Source organism: Liolophura sinensis, chromosome 6 (assembly GCF_032854445.1).
Source record: "Liolophura sinensis isolate JHLJ2023 chromosome 6, CUHK_Ljap_v2, whole genome shotgun sequence".
In the NCBI taxonomy this organism is placed as follows: domain Eukaryota; kingdom Metazoa; phylum Mollusca; class Polyplacophora; order Chitonida; family Chitonidae; genus Liolophura; species Liolophura sinensis.
In genome coordinates this window covers 23,127,697-23,147,223 of record NC_088300.1, presented here as the reverse complement: position 1 = coordinate 23,147,223, position 19,527 = coordinate 23,127,697, and the positions used below count along the sequence as shown (strand labels likewise).

At 38.0% G+C, this 19,527-nt stretch overlaps 2 protein-coding genes across 2 annotated transcripts; both read left to right on the top strand.

Annotated features, from left to right (window-relative positions):
- Positions 1-7,132: 7,132 nt before the first annotated feature.
- On the top strand, positions 7,133-8,557 carry LOC135467013 (forkhead box protein N2-like). Its single transcript, XM_064744766.1, has 2 exons — positions 7,133-7,563; positions 7,765-8,557. The coding sequence occupies exons 1-2, from the start codon at positions 7,133-7,135 to the stop codon at positions 8,555-8,557; spliced, it is 1,224 nt and encodes a 407-aa protein (XP_064600836.1).
- Positions 8,558-17,440: 8,883 nt separating this feature from the next.
- LOC135467012 (forkhead box protein A2-like) lies at positions 17,441-18,862 on the top strand. Its single transcript, XM_064744765.1, has 3 exons — positions 17,441-17,871; positions 18,071-18,380; positions 18,542-18,862. Exons 1-3 carry the CDS (start codon positions 17,441-17,443, stop codon positions 18,860-18,862), a joined length of 1,062 nt encoding a protein of 353 aa, XP_064600835.1.
- Positions 18,863-19,527: the final 665 nt, after the last annotated feature.

Here is a 19,527-nt window from a genome sequence, read left to right as displayed (position 1 = left end):
ATCTTTGGTAGCCTTTCACCCTCTTCGTGTCACGTTAGAAGTTTGGCTTCTGTTTCTTAGTTTGGAGTCATATTTCTTGAGAAGTAGGTACCTGAGACCGATTGAGGAATGAAGTACATGTAACTTTTAAGTATATATGGTCGTGGGTTTCCCTCGGGCTCTGTCCGGTTTCTTCCCACTATAATGCTGACCGCCGTTGTATATAAAGTGAAATATTCTTGAGCACGGCGTAAAACACCATTCAAATGCACAAATAAATTAAGTATGTAAGACTTTCCTTGTACTTTTAGATCTACCAAACTATTGTTTATTCCTGCAGGTACACAAGTCAAAAGGCTTGGAACAGAGTTTCTAGAACAGAATGTAAATAAAGATAAAATCAGTAATTTATATAAGTCAAGCACTGAATCTTCTGAGGCTTTTCAGTGTGAGATTTTTTGATCCTGAGTATCACACAGTTCTCTTACACTCCCCATCATGAGTGTCCCGCACTCCTCTTATACACCCCCTCTTCCCACCGTGAGTATTAAACAAACCCCTTATAATCACCCCACCATGAGCATTGCACAATAACCCTACCGTACGTATTATACAGTCCTCATACCATCCCTCCATCATGGGTATCCCATACTCCCCTTATAATCTGTCACCGTGAATATTGTATAATCCACTTATAAACTCTCAAAAAGAATCAATCCTTTTGTAAATAATCCTTTTATAATCTCTCCGACATGAGTATCATATTATCACCTAGTGTCACCTTGTGTCACCTTGTGTCTCCATGTAATCCGTCCACACTTACACCCAGCAGAAATGATCTGCACGCTGACAATCCCCGCTCCTTGTTTGATTCCACAGGTGATTCCATTAGATAGTTTTTTCACAAAGTGATGGAGGTTGTTGACAGAGGGAACTCTCGCTTCCTTCAGGAGCATATATGAAGGAAGCTATTGTGTGAAAGACCAGAAATTTATATGTTGATAATTTAACAATAAACAGTGAAGTTCATTCTACACATTTGTCTTGTTCCATCATTTTGTATTAATATGTACTTTAAAAAGAACAGTTCTTTATGCCTTGTTCCTTCCAAAGTAACGTAAGGCCACATTTAAAACCCACTTAAATGCGATTTACAAATTTTGTCATTTTGTCACGTAAAGGCTCTGTTACTTATTTTCAGTGCACAAAGGATCAAAGTGAAATCAGTCCTCGTTGTTTCTGCTGATGAGACATTCTGATTGCTCGTGTTTTGGAGATGGTCTTATTCCAAGGAAATGGCCTTCCCTAAGACGTCGTTGTTTTATAATGTATTTTCAAATGACAGAGGTAGCTATGGCTTTCTTCAGGCGCATTTAGGAACAGATCTACTGAATTGACGATGAGAAGTTTAGGTGTGGATAACTTTATAACCAATAACGGCGTTTTTATCCATGCGCCATGTCTTGTTATTTGAGAAGTGACTGGACATTAAAAACCTACTCAATGTCATTAATCAATTCAATCCGGTCATGGACTGTGTCACGAAACGATGTTCAAGCTGGGGCATGTTTGTTCAGTCTACAAAAACTCAAATTGAAAACATTTAGTGTAATAATGTTGCTCCATACTTTGAAACATGACACAATTTTACAGCATCACTATTGTTATGTGTAGTAATTACCAGCATCTGTACATCTATCGTTGAACATGTAATTGTCAGTCCATATTGGCCTACATCTGAAAATATACGTTTACTTTTACCCAGCCGTCAAAACTATAATTAAAACTTTAATCGTCCTACGACATTGATCCTCGTGCCTCTTCTTTAGCATTTGGCAGCCGATCATGGGCCTTTCTTCCGTGTTGAAATTGATGGGTGATTATAGCTCATGACCTAGAAAGATGTCAGTATCTTTATATCTATATATAAGATAATTACGAGTATAAGTCTCTTCATCGCCCAGTGATTTCAGTCTCTCTGGTGAGATTTCATAACAAGAGACATGCCAGGACACTCATTTCTCATCACTGTTTAACTGTTGTTTAGTTAAAAGGAAAACATAACAATCCGACCGCGCGCATGAAATTGTATACAAAGGCACACTGATAACATTAATATTTCCCAATCATTGTTTCCCTCAGATTCCTCGATTGTTTATTCACATGAGATATTAGTCTTCTATATTTAACAGATAATCCTCCGTTAATCCCTTACTTCTATCCCTACGGATCATTTAGCCTGTTGTGACCATTGCTAAACCTAATCTATATAATCTGTCTCTCAACTTCTGTCTGCTCATCAGTAAAATCTACCGTTACATTGAGACGCCTTACAGTTATTTTAAGCGACACGTAAACAACACTGGAAAAATGCAATCCGCCGGAGTTTGGCCAAAACCAAGTGCTTCACCAAGATAGAACGAAAGAACCAAAAACCACGCAACGGTGTCCTTAACAGGTAAGACATGTGCTTTCTTCCAGAGTGTTCAAGTAGGACTCATTGAAAGACAACAAAAATGTTTAACTATAACTTTAATATCCCATTCAAATTTATATTAGAATTATAGATAATAATGCATGTATTAAAAAAAATTGCAATTTTACACATGTTCAACCTTTTGATTTCATCTTATTAATGATGCTTGCTTGATGCATTTCAGGTCTGCTTTTCTGTGGTGGACCATTATCCCAAAGAGCTTGCTGACCTTTGCCCGAGGAGATTACCGACCGACTAACAAGTTCTCCGGATCCAAAGCATTACGGTCAGGATTCCAACAAGTCAACGCCAATGGATGATGCGAAGACTGTGTGCTATCCTTGACTCACAGAATGGAGGCTTTCCAAAACATCCTCGACACTAGTCCGTCTCCGGCTAAACTGTTCCAGCTTCAGATGTGCAATCTAGAGGACACATCAATTTATCCCAACACTGATTCTGGGCTAAAGGATTACGGACACATTAGCCCAGCCAGTGTTAGTCCTGTAACTCGGTGTGCGATGACAGTAGATTCATCAAGTCTGTATAGTGACACCACAAGTGACACCTCAGTGTGTGCGTCTGACAGCAGCGGTTACGACACTTTAGAAGAATTATTAAGTCCCGATTTTCATATGCATAGTCAATTGTCGTGTAGAGTTACGCCCCCTATTCACCAGACTAGGTCCTCTATTTAGAGACCAATGAGAATTCAACCGACCTAACGGAATTGTCTCCAGAATGTATGTTCCGGATCTTCCGGAAATTCCACCACTGAGACTCACGTTTGATGACGTCATCGCACCGAGTGACATCACCACATGCACGAACCATGCCTTTTCTGATAACCTCGCCATCAGCGAGCCGTCATTTTATCCACATCAACGTGCCCAAATAGACATGATATACAACAACCATCCAGGGACATCGGACATCTCTAAAAACAGTGTGAATTCATATTTGTCTTTATAAGTAGGATCAGTGCTAAAGCACATTTTAAAGTGCTACATAGCTATAAATTATTTTTAGATGAACTTCCATGATGATGCTGATCAACAGGACAGTTTTGTGTTTTTTTTCTTCTAAATAATAAATGTTTGAGTTTTGTGGCTCTGCCTGCACTACTGTATTTCTAGCTATATTTTTATATTTCTTTTTTACTGTTTTCTATATCCCTGTCAATTTTGTTGCTCTTTAAAGATTTAAGACCAATGCGTTTATGTGAAAGTTTTTTCCTTTGAAATGGCTTGATGTCCATTAAAAGGTCACAGTCGCAGAACGGATTAACCAAACATCCGATAATCATCACACAGTTTGTAAAGGTATTTCTGGCATAATGCAGAATTACCCTGTTGGCCATTTTCACATTAATGTAAAAACTAAAAAAAACACAACTTATCCTAACTAATCTAACGGAAACATTTGCTCTTTTGTCCTGATAAAATTATAAGCAGTTAGAACCTTAAAGAACCTTGTTTTACCACGATGTGAATTCTTTCCATGTTAGTGGTAACGTCACAGTTTACGTCACAATGTTATGACGTCATTACCATAGTTGCTCGAGATTGTTTTTCTGCATATGATTACTCCGATCGCTCAACCTTGTCACGTTTAGAGGATTGATTTCCGTGATACTTATTTCTTGAGAAAGAAATGGGTGGCCCTTTGACCCGTAATATCATACCGAAACCTCATGAGTGAAGAGCGGCCTTTCTCTGAACTTTTGTGCGATATGCACTATGATAATGTGATGTCATCAGATGAGCCGTAAACTTTAGAATGGACTGTGTCTGACTCTGAATTGTCACTTTAGAATGTCCATTTAGAATGGACTGTGACTGACTCTGACTGACAACTGGATGTCACACATTTTTTACACATATTCAACTTTCCTGTATCATCATGACTCCACACTTGCTTTAACCAAGGAATAAGAAGTAAGCGTTCACATTACACGAACTTTGCTGAGCGGCCTTCAACGTGCATATTTACCAGTGCTCATTTGTTTTCGAGCATATATTAACTCTCGTAATTCGGATCGAATTAAAATCAATGTATTATTGCGTCAAAACAGAAATTTGCAAAATGCTGAGAATGGCATTCTCTGAAAGTTTATAAGTTGGCCATTATTCCAAAAACACGGAAATTCCGCTTTATTAACTTAAACCCGAGATAGTATAGCACATCCCAGCTAAAACCGAAAATTTACAATAATACTCAGATACCTTTACAATATTGTGTCGAGTTAAGATGTTAAAAAGCTTTGTCACTTTTCTTCCGTGCAAAAAGGACTAAATTGAAGACATTTTCTATAAAAATGTCATTTTTACTTTGTCCAGAATAACCCAGAAAGTTAAAATTAATATCATCTTACAATAATGAAGCAAGACGCTATTTTACAGCACCATAACTAGAAGTAAAACTTTTCTGCAAAAAAAACCCTAGACAGGAACTGCTGATGCCACCCTCAAGTCGCCAACACGTATAATTTTTGTTTGTTTTTTAAAACTTCCCAAACCTAGCCACTACATCCAACATTACACTTCTCTTTAGCAGCTGTTGAGAGCAAATCGTAGTGCATTTTTACATTTTAAAATCAATGATCATGAGACAATTTATGACAGTATCTGTATAATAAATGATCATATAGATAATAAAACAGTCATTTAAGTATCTTTGACGAAATTTCATTGGACTTTTGTCTGTCTGATCACTAGCAAGATCACCATCTTCAAGAACTTCAGTATAGTCAAACTGAAAAAAACGATGCCTCATTTGTCAAACATGTTCACACCTGATTTTCATTTAACAGAAAAACAGAATAATCCAACTGTGCGTGTTCACAAGGGTACAATATTTAGATCAATTATCTCCAACGATGATTCACTGCCATCCTTCTGTTACTTTTAGCCGTCAGGCGTTATCCCTCTATAAATAAGAGATAATCCCCTATCATGCCCTTTCTTTACTAGCAATGATGGGCCATTTAACCCTTTCTCATCACTTAAATGGCAAAGTTTGCCGAGGTCAAATAGTCCCGTTCATTTGGTTTACGTCTTAAGCATCGATCATTCAAGTTAAAGATGGCGGTATACACTTCATGTAATGCAAAATTCCATCTTTCAACGTCAATTTTCCTAAAAATGATTAGATAGACACGTGGTCACACATCTATCAGAATATTTCTTCTCAGGTAAGAGTTAGACATCAACATGTAAACGGTTGGACATGTTATACACGAGTAAGTAGATTATAAATTGATAAATAATACAAAAATGTTCTAAGGCAATACCTTTACTGACTGCTTTGTGTGTGCAGTCGTCAATGCGTCATTTATGTTCCTCAGTTTTAGAAAAACACCACCCTTCTTCCTTTGCAGATGTAGAAAAAGACTGACACGCTTTTATAAAAATAATCTATTTCACATCAAAGCTTTGGTAACGTATTTTCATTACGCAAAACACTGTCATCCAATGGAAAATGGAATGTATTATTTTACTGAATGTGTACGATGGGTTGTATGCGTTGTTTGTGTTCACTGATTTTAAAGACACACCATCAATCTTCCATTACGGATGTCGAAAAACGAGTTAGTTTGTAAAATTCACATTCCACAGCATAAAAGTGTTTTAGTAGCTGATATTCAACAACAGAGTAAGCATGTCACTCATATCTCACTCTGGCTTAAACATTGTTTTGTGAAGAGCAAAACAAAACAATGATCCGATGAGTTATTAGAAACGGAACTTCTCTACGATTCTTCTGTTGCTCATCCACATGAGGTATTTTGTGATAATCCTCTATAATCTCCTCCGTTTTTGCTCAACACCTCACCAATAATTATACGCTACTTAACCTCGTTCTCCCCACTGGCAAAGACGACCCAAATGTCGACAAACCTTGCTCAAAATCATAGAAAATTGTTTGGCTGGTACAGCATAAGCGGAGACCACTCTAATGCTTCTCAGAGACTGTGTTCATACTCAGCCAGACTATTTCGTTTTATTAGTCGATACTCAGATATCAGATTGTGGGTGTTTGCTTAGTCTGTTACACAAGAAACAAATGAATAATACACAGCTCTGACAAAACTTTGTTGTATTTTACATATATGTATGCGCTGTTTATTTTTATTAATTTCATCAAACATCATTCACCTTACGTTACGGATGTCGAAAAGAAGCGAGATATTTTAATAATTATCTCCATCACAGCGTAAATGCTTTTAATGTCCTTGTTTCATTAAGCAAAGTAGTACTGTCCAATGTGAAATCAATGAGGGTTTTTGTTGAACATCAGGTGAGTTAAACGTCCCTGATCATATCGAATACCTTCGTACTTTTGTTATTCGAAATCATACGGCTCTCAGTTCCGGTAAACTGATAGATTAAATATCCAGTGGGGACTGGAGAGGGATTAGAGGTCAGGGTTCATAGGGCAAGAATGTAATCCTACTTTCACTGGAGGCTTGATAATATGTGACATTGAGTCACAGTGGACGAGATGTTCTTACAACTGTCTCTGTCATTTGTCATGTTAGAAAGGGATCACTCAGATTACAGTGATGCAGTATATATACTGAGGCCCAGTTTATACCTCAATACATTTCAGATCTCTGGCTGGAAATAAGATCCATCCCAAAGCATCGGTTCTCTCTCCACTACTAAACTTGCTATAATGGCTTACAAGAGAAAGTTCAGTCAAAGTTTCCACACAGATACCGACATGGTGGAGAATTTACTGAAATACCGGAAGGTCTCTAGACCAGCCTCTATTAAGAAAACGCCCGTTCCGTCTGTCAGCCAAGATGACCTGCGCAGTGTGCTAGATAACTTTGTCAGAACCTACGAAGGACTCGACCTTCAGGATGTCAGCCGAAAACCAAACTTTACCTACACGGAACTCATCTTCCTGGCGATAATGAGATCTCCCAACTTCTGTCTGCCCATCACTGAAATCTACCGCTACATCGAGACTCGCTTCTGCTATTTTAAAGAGACCGGTAAACAACATTGGAAAAATGCCATCCGCCATAGTTTGTCCAAAACCAAGTGCTTCACCAAGATCGGATTACAGGACCAAAAACCACGCAACGGTGTCCTTAACAGGTAAGATATGTGCTTTTTTCCAGAAGGTTCAAGTGGGGCTCATTGAAAGAGAACAAAAATAGATAACTATAACTTTAACATTTAATCCAAATTTGTCTTAGAGTTGTAGACAATAAAACATTGGGTTCAAAAATTTCAGTTTAATACGTGCTAGTGTTTTTTTTTCCATCTTATTAATGATTATTGCTTGACTTATTTCAGATCTGCTTTTCTGTGGGGCATTACCCCAAAGAGCTTGCTAACCTTTGCCCGAGGAGATTACCGACCGACTAACAAGTTCTCCGGATCCAAAGCATTACGGTCAGGATTCCAACAAGTCAACGCCAATGGATTATGGGAAGGCTGTGTGTTATCCTTGACTCACAGAATGGAGGCTTTCCAGAACATTCTTGACACCAGTCCGTCTCCGGCTAAACTGTTCCAGCTTCAGATGTGCAATCTAGAGGACACCTCAGTTCATTTCAACACTGATCCTGGGCTGAAGGACTACGGGCACAGTAGCTCAGCCAGAGTTAGTCCTCTAACTCGATGTGCGATGACTGCAGATTCATCAAGCCCGTATAGTGACACCACAAGTGACACCTCGGTGTGTGCGTCTGACAGCAGCGGTTACGACACTTTAGGAGAATTATTAAGTCCCGATTTTCATATGCATAGTCAATTGTCGTGTAGAGTTACGCCCCCTATTCACCAGACCAGGTTCTCCTATTTAGAAACCAATGAGAATTCAAGCGACCTACCGGAATTGTCTCCGGAGTGTATGTACAATATTCCTGATCTTCCGGAAATTCCACCACTGAGACTCACGTTTGATGACGTCATCGCAAGGAGTGACATCACCACATGCACGAACCATGCCTTTTCTGATAACCTCGCCATCGGCGAGCCGTCATTTTATCCACATCAACGTGCCCAGATAGACATGGCATACATCAACCATCCAGGGACATCGGACATTTCTGAAGACAGTGTGAATTCATATTTGTCTTTATAAGTAGGATCAGTGCTAAAACACATTTTAAAGTGCTACATAGCTATAAATTTTTTTTCGATGAACTTCCATGGTGATGCTGATCAACAGGACAGTTTTGTGTCTTTTTTCTTCTAAATAATAAATGTTTGAGTTTTGTGGCTCTGCCTGCACTACTGTATTTCTAGCTATACCGTTGTATTTCTTTTTTACTGTTTTCTATATACCTGTAATTCTGTGGCTCTTTAAAGCAACTAGTAGGTCATAACCCATTTTATTTTCTATTTTCTGTCCTTACTTTAAGACCGATGCGTTTTTGTGGAGGCTTTTTCCTTTAAAATGGCATGATGTCCATTGAAAGCTAACAGTCGCAGAACGGAATAACCAAACATCCAATAACCATCAAATAGTCTGTAAAGGTATTTCTGGCATAATGCAGAATTACCATGACCGCCATTTTTAAATTAATGTAAAAACTAAAAAAAACAAAAACAACTTGCCCTACTAATCTAACGGAAACATTCGCTCTTTCGTCCTGATAAAATTATAAGCAGTTAGAAATCTCATTCTTTGTTTTCATATGGCGTGTACAATACTATCAACACAAACGTTATTACGCACGCGATAAACAAACAACTGGGTAGAGAACTTGTTTTACCACGATGAGAATTCTTTTTTTATATTAGTGGCAACGTCACAATATTATGACGTCATTACTATAGTTGCTCGAGATTCTTTTTTCTGCATATGATTACTCCGACCGCTCAACCTTGTCACGTTTAGAGGATTGATTTCCGTGATACTTATTTCTTCAGAAAGAAATGGATGGCCGTTTGACCCATGATAGCATACTGAATTCTTAGCAGCGAAAAGAGGCGTTTCTTTTATAAACTTTAGGGTGGAGCGTGTTCCGAACTGTCACTGAAGGACACGTATATGACCAATTATAATCAGTGTAGTTTTTAAACAGGTCAACTGGATGTCATACATTTGTTACACATATTCAGCTTTCCTGTATCATCATGACTCTTTACCCAAGGAATGAAAAGTAGCGTTTACATTACACGAACATTGCTGAGCGGCCTTCAACGTGCATATTTACCAGTGCTCATTTATTTTCGAGTATATATTAACTTTCGTAATTCCAATCGAATTAAAACTGATTTCATCAAAATAAAAATTTGCAAAATACTGAGAATGACATTTTTTGAAAGTTTATAAGTTGGCCATTATTTCAGAAATAAAGAGATTCCCCTTTATTGGCTTAAACCCGAGATAGTATAGCACATATTGTATCCCAGCTAGAACCGAAATTTCACAGTAATACTCAGATACCTTTACAATATTGTGTCGAGTTAAGATGTTAAAGCTTTGTCACTTTTCATCCGTGCACAAAGGACTAAATTGAAGACATTTTCTATAAAAATGTCATTTTTACTTTGTCCAGAATAGCCCAGAAAGTTAACATTAATATCATCCTACAATAATGAAGCAAGACACTATTTTACAACACTATAGCTAGAAGTAAAATTTTACTTGATAGGAATTGCTCGGGCCACCCTCAAGTCGCCAACACGTATAATTTTTGTTTGTTTTTTAAAACTTCCCAATCCTAGCCACTACATCCAACATTACACTTCTCTTTAACAGCTATTGAGAGCAAACCGTAGTGCATTTTTACATTTTAAAATCAATGATCATGAGACAATTTATGACTGTATCTCTATAATAAATGATCATATAATAATAAAACAGTCATTTAAGTATCTCTGACGAGATTTCATTGGACTTTTGTCTGTCTGGTCACTGGCAAGATCACCATCTTCAAAACTTCAACATAGTCAAACTCAAACAAACGATACCTCATTTGTCATACATGTTCACACCTAGTTTTCATTTAACAGAAAAACAGAATAATCCAACTGTGCGTATTGACAAAGGTACAATAATTAAATCAATTATCTCCAACGATGATTCACTGCCATCCTTCTGTTACTTTTAACATTCAGGCGATATCCCTCTATAAGTAAGAGATAATCCCCTATCATGCTCTTTCCTTCCTAGCAATGATGAGCCATTTAACCCTTTCTCATCACTTAAGTGACAAAGTTTGCCGAGGTCAAATAGTTCCGTTCATTTGGTTTACGTCTTAAGCAATGATCATTCAAGTTAAAGATGGCGGTATACAATTCATGTAATGCGAAATTCCATCCTTTAACGTCAATTTTCCTAAAAATGATCAGATAGACACGTGATCCCACATCTATCAGAATATTTCCTCTCAGGTAAGAGTTAGACATCAACATGTAAACGGTTGAACACGTTATACACGAGTAAGTGGATTATAAAGTGATAAATAATACAAGAAAGTACTAAGGCTATACCTTTACTGACTTCTTTGTGTGTGCAGTCGTCATTGCGTCATTTATGTTCCTCAGTTTTAGAAAAACACAATCCTCTTTCCTTTGCAGATGTAGAAAAAGACTGACACGCTTTTATAAAAAATAATCTATTTCACATCGAAATATTGGTAACGTATTTTCATTACGCAAAACACTGTCATCCAATGGAAAATGGAATGTATTATTTTACTGAATATGTACGATGGGTTGTATGCGTTGTTTGTGTTCACTGATTTCAAAGACACGCCATTAGTCTTCCATTACGGATGTCGAAAAACGAGTTAGTTTGTAAAATTCACATTCCACAGCATAAACGTGCTTTAGTAGCTGATATTCAACAACAGAGTAAGCATGTCACTCATGTCTCACTCTGGTTCAGACATTGTTTTGTGAAGAGCAAAACAAAACAATGATCCGATGAGTTATTAGAAACGGAACTTCTCTACGATTCTTCTGTTGCTCATCCACATGAGGTATTTTGTGATAATCCTCTATAATCTCCACCGTTTTTGCTCAACACCTCACCAATAATTATAGGCTACTTAACCCCGTTCTTCCCACTTACAAAGATGATCTAAATGTCGACAAACCTTGCTCAAAATCATAGAAGATTGTTTGGCTGGTACAGCTTAAGCGGAGACCATTCTAATTCTTCTCAGAGACTGTGTTAATACTCAGCCAGACTATTTCGTTTTATTAGTCGATACTCAGATATCAGATTGTGGGTGTTTGCTTAGTCTGTTACACAAGAAACAAATGAATAATACACAGCTCTGACAAAACTTTACTGTATTTTGCATATATATGCGCTTTTTCGTTTTATTAATTTCATCCAACATCATTCACCTTACGTTACGGATGACGAAAAGAAGCGAGACATTTTAATAATTATCTCCATCACAGCGTAAATGCTTTTAATATCCTTGTTTTATTAAGGAAAATAGTATTGTCCAGTGTGAAATCAATGAGGCTTTTTGTTGAACATCAGGTGAGTTAAACGTCCCTGATCATATCGAATACCTTCGTACTTTTGTTATGCGAAATCATACGGCTGTCAGTTCCGGTAAACTGATAGATTAAATATCCAGTGGGGACTGGGGAGGGATTAGAGGTCAGGGTTCATAGGGCAAGAATGTAATCCTACTTTCACTGGAGGCTTGATAATATGTGACATTGAGTCACAGTGGACGAGATGTTCTTACAACTGTCTCTGTCATTTGTCATGTTAGAAAGGGATCACTCAGATTACAGTGATGCAGTATATATACTGAGGCCCAGTTTATACCTCAATACATTTCAGATCTCTGGCTGGAAATAAGATCCATCCCAAAGCATCGGTTCTCTCTCCACTACTAAACTTGCTATAATGGCTTACAAGAGAAAGTTCAGTCAAAGTTTCCACACAGATACCGACATGGTGGAGAATTTACTGAAATACCGGAAGGTCTCTAGACTAGCCTCTATTCAGAAAACGCCCGTTCCGTCTGTCAGCCAAGATGACCTGCGCAGTGTGCTAGATAACTTTGTCAGAACCTACGAAGGACTCGACCTTCAGGATGTCAGCCGAAAACCAAACTTTACCTACACGGAACTCATCTTCCTGGCGATAATGAGATCTCCCAACTTCTGTCTGCCCATCACTGAAATCTACCGCTACATCGAGACTCGCTTCTGCTATTTTAAAGAGACCGGTAAACAACATTGGAAAAATGCCATCCGCCATAGTTTGTCCAAAACCAAGTGCTTCACCAAGATCGGATTACAGGACCAAAAACCACGCAACGGTGTCCTTAACAGGTAAGATATGTGCTTTTTTCCAGAAGGTTCAAGTGGGGCTCATTGAAAGAGAACAAAAATAGATAACTATAACCTTAACATTTAATCCAAATTTGTCTTAGAGTTGTAGACAATAATACATTGATTTTAAAAATTGCAGTTCAATACGTGCTAGTGTTTTTTTTCATCTTATTAATGATTATTGCTTGACTTATTTCAGATCTGCTTTTCTGTGGGGCATTACCCCAAAGAGCTTGCTGACCTTTGCCCGAGGAGATTACCGACCGGCTAACAAGTTCTCCGGATCCAACACATTACGGTCAGGATTCCAACAAGTCAACGCCAATGGATTATGGGAAGGCTGTGTGTTATCCTTGACTCACAGAATGGAGGCTTTCCAGAACATCCTCGACACCAGTCCGTCTCCGGCTAAACTGTTCCAGCTTCAGATGTGCAATCTAGAGGACACCTCAGTTCATTTCAACACTGAATCTGGGCTGAAGGACTACGCGCACAGTAGCTTAGCCAGAGTTAGTCCTTTAACTCGGTGTGCGATGACTGCAGATTCATCAAGCCCGTATAGTGACACCACAAGTGACACCTCGGTGTGTGCGTCTGACAGCAGCGGTTACGACACTTTAGGAGAATTATTAAGTCCCGATTTTCATATGCATAGTCAATTGTCGTGTAGAGTTACGCCCCCTATTCACCAGACCAGGTTCTCCTATTTAGAAACCAATGAGAATTCAAGCGACCTACCGGAATTGTCTCCGGAGTGTATGTACAATATTCCTGATCTTCCGGAAATTCCACCACTGAGACTCACGTTTGATGATGTCATCGCACCGAGTGACATCACCACATGCATGCTCGCCATCAGCGAGCCGTCATTTTATCCACATCAACGTGCCCAGATAGACATGGCATACATCAACCATCCAGGGACATCGGACATTTCTGAAGACAGTGTGAATTCATATTTGTCTTTATAAGTAGGATCAGTGCTGAAACAAATTTTAAAGTGCTACATAGCTATAAATTATTTTTAGATGAACTTCCATGGTGATGCTGATCAACAGGACAGTTTTGTGATTTTTTTCTTCTAAATAATAAATGTTTGAGTTTTGTGGCTCTGCCTGCACTACTGTATTTCTAGCTATACTGTTGTATTTCTTTTTTACTGTTTTCTATATCCCTGTAATTCTGTGGCTCTTTAAAGCAACTAGTAGGTCATAACCCATTTTATTTTCTATTTTCTGTCCTGACTTTAAGGCCAATGCGTTTTTATGGAAGCTATTTCCTTTAAAATGGCATGATGTCCATTGAAAGCTAACAGTCGCAGAACGGAATAACCACACATCCAATAACCATCAAATAGTCTGTAAAGGTATTTCTGGCATAATGCAGAATTACCATGACCGCCATTTTTAAATTATGTAAAAACTGAAAAGAAACAAAAACAAAAACAACTTGCCCTACTAATCTAACGGAAACATTCGCTCTTTCGTCCTGATAAAATTATAAGCAGTTAGAATTCTCATTCTTTGTTTTCATACGGTGTGTACAATACTATCAACACAAACGTTATTACGCACGCGATAAACAAACAACTGAGTAGAGAACTTGTTTTACCACGATGAGAGTTCTTTTTTTATATTAGTGGCAACGTCACAATATTATGACGTCATTACCACTGTTGCTCGAGATTCTTTTTTCTGCATATGATTACTCCGACCACTCAACCTTATCACGTTTAGAGGATTGATTTCCGTGATACTTATTTCTTCAGAAAGAAATGGATGGCCCTTTGACCCATAATAGCATACTGAATTCTTAGCAGCGAAAAGCGGCGTTTCTTTCATAAATTTTAGGGTGGAGCGTGTTCCGAACTGTCACTGAAGGACACGTATATGAACAATTATAATCAGTGTAGTTATTCAACAGGTCAACTGGATGTCATACATTTGTTACACATATTCAGCTTTCCTGTATCCTCATGACTCTTTAACCAAGGAATGAAAAGTAGCGTTCACATTACACGAACTTTGCTGAGCGGCCTTCAACGTGCATACTTGCCAATGCTCATTTATTTTCGAGTATATATTAACTTTCGTAATTCCAATCGAACTAAAACTTATTGCGTCAAAATAAAAATTTGCAAAATACTGAGAATGACATTTTTTGAAAGTTTATAAGTTGGCCATTATTTCAGAAATAAAGAGATTCCCCTTTATTTGCTTAAACCCGAGATAGTATAGCACATATTGTATCCCAGCTAGAACCGAAATTTTACAGTAATACTCAGATACCTTTACAATATTGTATCCAGTTAAGATGTTAAGGCTTTGTCACTTTTCATCCGTGCACAAAGGACTAAATTGAAGACATTTTCTATAAAAATGTCATTTTTACTTTGTCCAGAATAACCCAGAAAGTTAAAATTAATATCATCCTACAATAATGAAGCAAGACACTATTTTACAGCACCATAGCTAGACGTAAAACTTTACTTGATAGGAATTGCTCGGGCCACCCTCAAGTCGCCAACACGTATAATTTTTGTTTGTTTTTTAAAACTTCCCAAACCTAGCCACTACATCCAACATTACACTTCTCTTTAGCAGCTGTTGAGAGCAAATCGTAGTGCATTTTTACATTTTAAAATCAATGATCATGAGACAATTTATGACAGTATCTGTATAATAAATGATCATATAGATAATAAAACAGTCATTTAAGTATATATGACGAGATTTCATTGGACTTTTGTCTGTCTGGACACTAGCAAGATCACCATCTTCAAGAACTTCAACATTGTCAAACTCAAACAAACGATACCTCATTTGTCAAACATGTTCACACCTGGTTTTCATTTAACAGAAAAACAGAATAATCCAACTGTGCGTGTTCACAAGGGTACAATAATTAGATCAATTATCTCCAACGATGATTCACTGCCATCCTTCTGTTACTTTTAGCCGTCAGGCGTTATCCCTCTATAAGTAAGAGATAGTCCCCTATCATGCTCTTTCCTTACTAGCAATGATGGGCCATTTAACCCTTTCTCATCACTTAAATGGCAAAGTTTGCCGAGGTCAAATAGTCCCATTCATTTGGTTTACGTCTTAAGCAATGATCATTTAAGTTAAAGATGGCGGTATACAATTCATGTAATGCGAAATTCCATCCTTCAACGTCAATTTTCCTAAAAATGATCAGATAGACACGTGGTCACACATCTATCAGAATATTTCCTCTCAGGTAGGAGTTAGACATCAACATGTAAACGGTTGGACATGTTATACACGAGCAAGTAGATTATAAATTGATAAATAATACAAAAAAGTACTAAGGCTATACCTTTACTGACTGCTTTGTGTGTGCAGTCGTCATTGCGTCATTTATGTTCCTCAGTTTTAGAAAAACACAATCCTTCTTCCTTTGCAGATGTAAAAAAAGACTGACACGCTTTTATAAAAATAATCTATTTCACATCAAGGCATTGGTAACGTATTTTCATTATGCAAAACATTGTCATCCAATGGAAAATGGAATGTATTATTTTACTGAATATGTACGATGGGTTGTATGCGTTGTTTGTGTTCACTGATTTTAAAGACACACCATCAATCTTCCATTACGGATGTAGAAAAACGAGTTACTTTGTAAAATTTACATTCCACAGCATAAACGTGTTTTAGTAGCTGATATTCAACAACAGAGTAAGCATGTCAGTCATGTCTCACTCTGGCTTAGACATTGTTTTGTGAAGAGCAAAACAAAACAATGATCCGATGAGTTATTAGAAACGGAACTTCTCTACGATTCTTCTGTTGCTCATCCACATGAGGTATTTTGTGATAATCCTCTATAATCTCCTCCGTTTTTGCTCAACACCTCACCAATAATTATAGACTACTTAACACCGTTCTCCCCACTTGCAAAGATGATCTAAATGTCGACAAACCTTGCTCAAAATCATAGAAGATTGTTTGGCTGGTACAGCTTAAGCCGAGACCATTCTAATTCTTCTCAGAGACTGTGTTAATACTCAGCTAGACTATTTCGTTTTATTAGTCGATACTCAGATATCAGATTGTGGGTGTTTGCTTACTCTGTTACACAAGAAAGAAATGAATAATACACACTTTTCTGTATTTTGCATATATATGCGCTTTTTCGTTTTATTAATTTCATCCAACATCATTCACCTTACGTAAGGGATGTCAAAAAGAAGCGAGACATTTTAATAATTATCTCCACCCCAGCATAAATGCTTTTAATGTCCTTGTTTCATTAAGCAAAGTAGTACTGTCCAGTGTGAAATCAATGAGGCTTTTTGTTGAACATCAGGTGATTTAAACGCAATGATTATATGGAATACCTTCGTACTTTTGTTATGCGAAATCATACGGCTGTCAGTTCCGGTAAACTGATTGATTAAATATCCAGTCGGGACTAGGGAGGGATTAGAGGTCAGGGTTCATAGGGTAAGAATGTAATCCTACTTTCACTGGAGGCTTGATAATATGTGACATTGAGTGACAGTGGACGAAATGTTCTTACAACTGTCTCTGTCATTTGTCATGTTAGAAAGGGATCACTCAGATTACAGTTATGCACTATATATACGAGGTCCAGTTTATACCTCAGTACATTTCAGATCTCTGGCTGGAAATAAGATCCATCCCAAAGCATCGGTTCTCTCTCCACTACTAAACTTGCTATAATGGCTTACAAGAGAAAGTTCAGTGAAAGTTTCCACACAGATACCGACATGGTGGAGAATTTACTGAAATACCGGAAGGTCTCTAGACTAGCCTCTATTCAGAAAACGCCCGTTCCGTCTGTCAGCCAAGATGACCTGCGCAGTGTGCTGGATAACTTTGTCAGAATCTACGAAGGACTCGACACTCAGGATGGCAGCCGGAAACCAAACTTTACCTACACGGAACTCATCTTCCTGGCGATAATGAGATCTCCCAACTTCTGTCTGCCCATCACTGAAATCTACCGCTACATCGAGACTGGCTTCTGCTATTTTAAAGCGACAAGTAAACAACATTGGAAAAATGCCATCCGCCATAGTTTGTCCAAAACCAAGTGCTTCACCAAGATAGGACGAAAGAACCAAAAACCACGCAACGGTGTCCTTAACAGGTAAGATATGTGCTTTTTTCCAGAAGGTTCAAGTGGGGATCATTGAAAGACAACAAAAATAAATAACTGTAATTTTAACATTTAATCCAAATTTGTCTTAGAGTTGTAGACAATAATACATTGATTTTAAAAATTTCAGTTTAATACGTGCTAGTGTTTTTTTTCATCTTATTAATGATTATTGCTTGACTTATTTCAGATCTGCTTTTCTGTGGGGCATTACCCCAAAGAGCTTGCTGACCTTTGCCCGAGGAGATTACCGACCGACTAACAAGTTCTCCGGATCCAACGCATTACGGTCAGGATTCCAACAAGTCAACGCCAATGGATTATGGGAAGGCTGTGTGTTATCCTTGACTCACAGAATGGAGGCTTTCCAGAACATCCCCGACACCAGTCCGTCTCCGGCTAAACTGTTCCAGCTTCAGATGTGCAATCTAGAGGACACCTCAGTTCATTTCAATACTGATTCTGGGCTGAAGGACTACGGGCACAGTAGCTCAGCCAGAGTTAGTCCTCTAACTCGATGTGCGATGACTGCAGATTCATCAAGTCTGTATAGTGACACCACAAGTGACACCTCAGTGTGTGGGTCTGACAGCAGCGGTTACAACACTTTAGAAGAATTATTAAGTCCCGATTTTCATATGCATAGTCAATTGTCGTGTAGAGTTACGCCCCCTATTCACCAGACCAGGTTCTCCTATTTAGAACCAATGAGAATTCAAGCGACCTACCGGAATTGTCTCCGGAGTGTATGTACAATATTCCTGATCTTCCGGAAATTCCACCACTGAGACTCACGTTTGATGATGTCATCGCACCGAGTGACATCACCACATGCACGAACCATGCCTTTTCTGATAACCTCGCCATCAGCGAGCCGTCATTTTATCCACATCAACGTGCCCAGATAGACATGGCATACATCAACCATCCAGGGACATCGGACATTTCTGAAAACAGTGTGAATTCATATTTGTCTTTATAAGTAGGATCAGTGCTAAAACACATTTTAAAGTGCTACATAGCTATAAATTATTTTTAGATGAGCTTCCATGGTGATGCTGATCAACAGGACAGTTTTGTGTGTTTTTTTTTCTTCTAAATAAGATTTGTTTGAGTTTTGTGGCTCTGCCTGCACTACTGTATTTCTAGCTATATTGTTGTATTTCTTTTTTACTGTTTTCTATATCCCTGTCAATTTTGTTGCTCTTTAAAGACTTTTAGACCAATGCGTTTATGTGGAAGTTTTTTCCTTTAAAATGGCTTGATGTCCATTAAAAGGTCACAGTCGCAGAACGGAATAACTAAACATCCGGTAATCATCACACAGTTTGTAAAGGTATTTCTGGTATAATGCAGAATTACCCTGTTGGCCATTTTCACATTAATGTAAAAACTAAAAAAAAAACAAAAAAACCACAACTTATCCTAACTATTCTAACGGAAACATTCGCTCATTCGTCCTGATAAAATTATAAGCAGTTAGAAATCTCATTCTTTGTTTTCATATGGCGTGTACAATACTATCAACACAAACGTTACTAGACACGCGATAAACAAACAGCTGGGTAGAGAACCTTGTTTTACCACGATGTGAATTCTTTCCATATTAGTGGTAACGTCACAGTTTACGTCACAATGTTATGACGT